Raw genomic sequence first — 3,584 nt, 5'->3', positions numbered from 1 at the left:
TTTTTTTTTTTGAGATGGAGTCTCGCTCTGTCGCCCGGGCTGGAGTGCAGTGGCCGGATCTCAGCTCACTGCAAGCTCCGCCTCCCGGGTTCACGCCATTCTCCTGCCTCAGCCTCCCGAGTAGCTGGGACTACAGGCGCCCGCCACCTCGCCCGGCAAGTGTTTTGTATTTTATAGTAGAGACGGGGTTTCACCGGGTTAGCCAGGATGGTCTCGATCTCCTGACCTTGTGATCCGCCCGTCTCGGCCTCCCAAAGTGCTGGGATTACAGGCTTGAGCCACTGTGCCCGGCCTTGACCCTCTTTCTTGCTTATTTTTTTTATAATCCAAAATTGCTGCCGTATAATGGTCTCTTTTTACAAATTATTGTTAGTGACAAAGCTATTTACCTCTTTTCTGCTTTTCAGGATTCTGTACCCCAAACCAGGCCTTGGCCATTACAAAAGTACTTCTTCCAGCAACCCTCATGCTGTGCCATGTACAGTTCAGTAATACTTTGCTAGACATTCCAGCAAGTAAAGTCTTTCATGTCCATTCAGATTTCAGTATGGAGAAAGGTAGGTTACACCAGTTGACTCTGGTTTTCCGATTCTGTTTATCTATTTGTACAATTGTCCCATTCTTATTTGACTGCTTTTATATCTGTAGTTTCATCTGATATATAACTGTGGAATTTTTCTCAGGCAACACTTTTGTTCAACACATTGAGCTCTTTTTTTTTTTTTTTTTTTTTTTTTTTTGAGACAGGGTCTTGCTGTGTTGCCTAAGGCTGGAGTGTAACAGTGTGATCATAGCTCACTGTAATCTTGAACTCCTAGTCTCAAGCAATCCCCTTGCCTCAGCCTCCTGAGTAGCTAGGACTACAGGCACATGTCATCATGCCCTTTTTTTTTTTTTTTTTTAAGAGCAACATGATCTTCCTATATTGCCCAGGCTGGTCTCAAACTCCTGGCCTCAAGCAGTCTTCCTGCCTCAGCCTCCCAAAGTGCTGGAATTACAGGTGTTAAGCCCACTGCCCCCAGCCCTATTCAAATAATTTTTAACACATGCCTCCTAGAATACCCTGTGCTTTTCTATTATAATTTACTATTTTCTTGTTAGTCCCCATTAACTCTGTGAGGCTCTGCATTGTGTCTCATTTATCTTTCATTCCCAGCATGTAGCACAGTGTTTGGATGTTTTGTTGAATTGGAAGATATTCCAAATTAAAGAATAGGATTAACAAGTGAAAAGTGGAAATAGGCATGATGTTAGGATGACTCTATGTAAATCAGCTTATCTAAAAATGAAAGGATTCATATCAAATGTAAGGTATAGGGCCGGGCGCAGTGGCTCACACCTGTAATCCCAGTACTTTGGGAGGCCGAGGCAGGCGGATCACCTGAGGTCAGGGCTTCGGAGACCAGCCTGGCCAACATGACGAAACCCCCATCTCTACAAAAAATACAAAAATTAGCCAGGCGTGGTGGGAGGCACCTGTAATCCCAACTACTGGGGAGACTGAGGCAGGGAGAATTGCCTGAACTGGGAGATGGAAGTTGCAGTGAACCAAAATCACGCCACTGCACTCCAGACTGGGCAACAGAGCAAGACTACATCAAAAAAAAAAAAAAAAAAGTAAGGTATAAATAAAGTAGTGCTTCATCATGAGAGAACCTCTAATGCTAGATCAGGCAGTCTGAATGGTTTGGGTCATTAGCAACCACTGAAGGAAGGTTCATTCAGCAAACTGTTTATAATACCTGATAGCAGGAGAAGATGTGGAGTAACAAAGAAAAGTAAAGTAATTTTTGGTTTGTTTGTTTTTTTGTTTTGTTTTGTTTTTGAGATGGAGCCTCACTCTGTCTCCCAGACTGGAGTCCAGTGGTACGATCTCAGCTCACTGCAACCTCTGCCTCCCGGTTACAAGCTATTCTCTTGCCTCAGCCTCCTGAGTAGCTGGGATTACAGGCACGTGTCACCATGCCCAGATAATTTTTGTAGTTTTAGTAGAGATGAGGTATCACAATGTTGGTCAGGCTGGTCTGGTCTCAAACTCCTGACCTCGTGATCCACCTGCCTCAGCATCCCAAAGTGTTGGGATTACAGGTGTGAGCCACCGCACCCAGCCATTTTTGTTTCTTTATTTTGTTTGTTTGTTTGTGTAGGGACAGGATCTCCCTATGTTGCTCAGGCTGGTCTCAAACTCCTAGCCTCAAGTGATTCCACTTTGGCCTCCCAAAGTGCTGGGATTATAGGCATGAACCACCATGTCCAGCCTAAACCTTTTAACTTTTAGTGTTACCCTACTAGGTGATGAGTTACAGGATAGACACATATATGTTCATGACTTCAACTTATTGATGAAAAAATAAATCAGGCCAGGTGCAGTGGCTCACGCTCATAATCCCAGCCCTTTGGGAGGCCATGGCAGACAAATCATTTGAGGTCAGAAGTTTGAGACCAGCCTGGCCAACATGGTGAAACCCCATTTCTGCTAAAAATACAAAAATTAGCCAGGCATGGTGGCAGGTACCTGTAGTCCCAGCTACTCGGGAGGCTGAGGCAGGAGAATCACTTGAATCCAGGAGGCAGAGGTTTCAGTGAGCCGAGATCGTGCCACTGCACTCCAGCCTGGGCAACAGAGCAAGACTCCGTCTCAAAAATAAATAAATAAGTAAATAAATAAGGCCGGGCGTGGTGGCTCATGCCTGTAATCCCAGCACTTTGGGAGGCCAAAGTGGGCGGATCATGAGGTCAGAAGATCGAGACCATCCTGGCTAACAAGGTGAAACCCCCTCTCCACTAAAAAAATACAAAAAATTAGCCGGGTGTGGTGGCAGGTGCCTATAGTCCCAGCTACTCAGGAGGCTGAGGCAGGAGAATGGCGTGAACCCAGGAGGCGGATCTTGCAGTGAGCCAAGATCACGCCACTGCACACCAGTCTGGGCGACAGAGTGAGACTCCGTCTCTCAATAGATAGATAGATAGATAGATAGATAGATAGATAGATAGATAGATAGATAGATAGATAGATAGAAAAAAATACAGGCCAGGTGCGGTGGCTCAGGCCTGTAATCCCAGCACTTTGAGAGGCTGAGGCAGGCGGATCACCTGAGGTCGGGAGTTCACCACCAGCCTCACCAACATGGGGAAACCCGGTCTCTACTAAAAACACAAAATTAGCCGGCTGTGGTGGCACATGCCTGTTATCCCAGCTATTCAGGAGGCTGAGGCAGGAGAATTGCTTGAACCCAGGAGGCGGAGGTTGCAGTGAGCCAAGATCACGCCATTGCACTCCAGCTTAGGCGATAAGAGTGAGACTCCATCTCAGAAAAATAAATAAATAAATAAAAAGAAAGTAGAAAGAAAGGAGTATCTACATGAAACCTGAGGCAAAAATAAGTAAGGTTTTACAGAGGGAATGACCTTTAGAAGTATGACTAAGAGTGAACTAGATGTGAAGAGAACAGGACGTTCCAGGCAATATAGGGCCCTAGAGAAGTTTGTTTTAGTTTTGGTTTGGTTTGTTTTTTTTTTCCCAAAAATAAGATGAAATCACTTGGGCCCAGGAGGTTGAGGCTGCAGTGAGCCATGATAATGCC

At 45.4% G+C, this 3,584-nt stretch overlaps 1 protein-coding gene across 1 annotated transcript in view; it reads left to right on the top strand.

Moving 5' to 3' along the window:
* The window catches only part of NUP210L (nucleoporin 210 like), a gene marked incomplete at its 5' end in the record, with an annotated part of 68,126 nt that overhangs the window by 49,233 nt on the left and 15,309 nt on the right, over nt 1–3,584 (top strand). The window contains one exon of the mRNA XM_017857472.1: nt 408–557. Within this exon, the coding sequence (XP_017712961.1) occupies nt 408–557 (150 nt within the window). The remainder of the gene's footprint in view (nt 1–407; nt 558–3,584) is intronic.

The sequence above is a fragment of the Rhinopithecus bieti genome, unplaced genomic scaffold, assembly GCF_001698545.2.
Source record: "Rhinopithecus bieti isolate Rb0 unplaced genomic scaffold, ASM169854v2 scaffold_45389, whole genome shotgun sequence".
In the NCBI taxonomy this organism is placed as follows: Eukaryota; Metazoa; Chordata; class Mammalia; order Primates; family Cercopithecidae; genus Rhinopithecus; species Rhinopithecus bieti.
The sequence above is the reverse complement of the archived record's forward strand: the minus strand, read 5'-3'. Positions and strand labels throughout refer to the sequence as shown.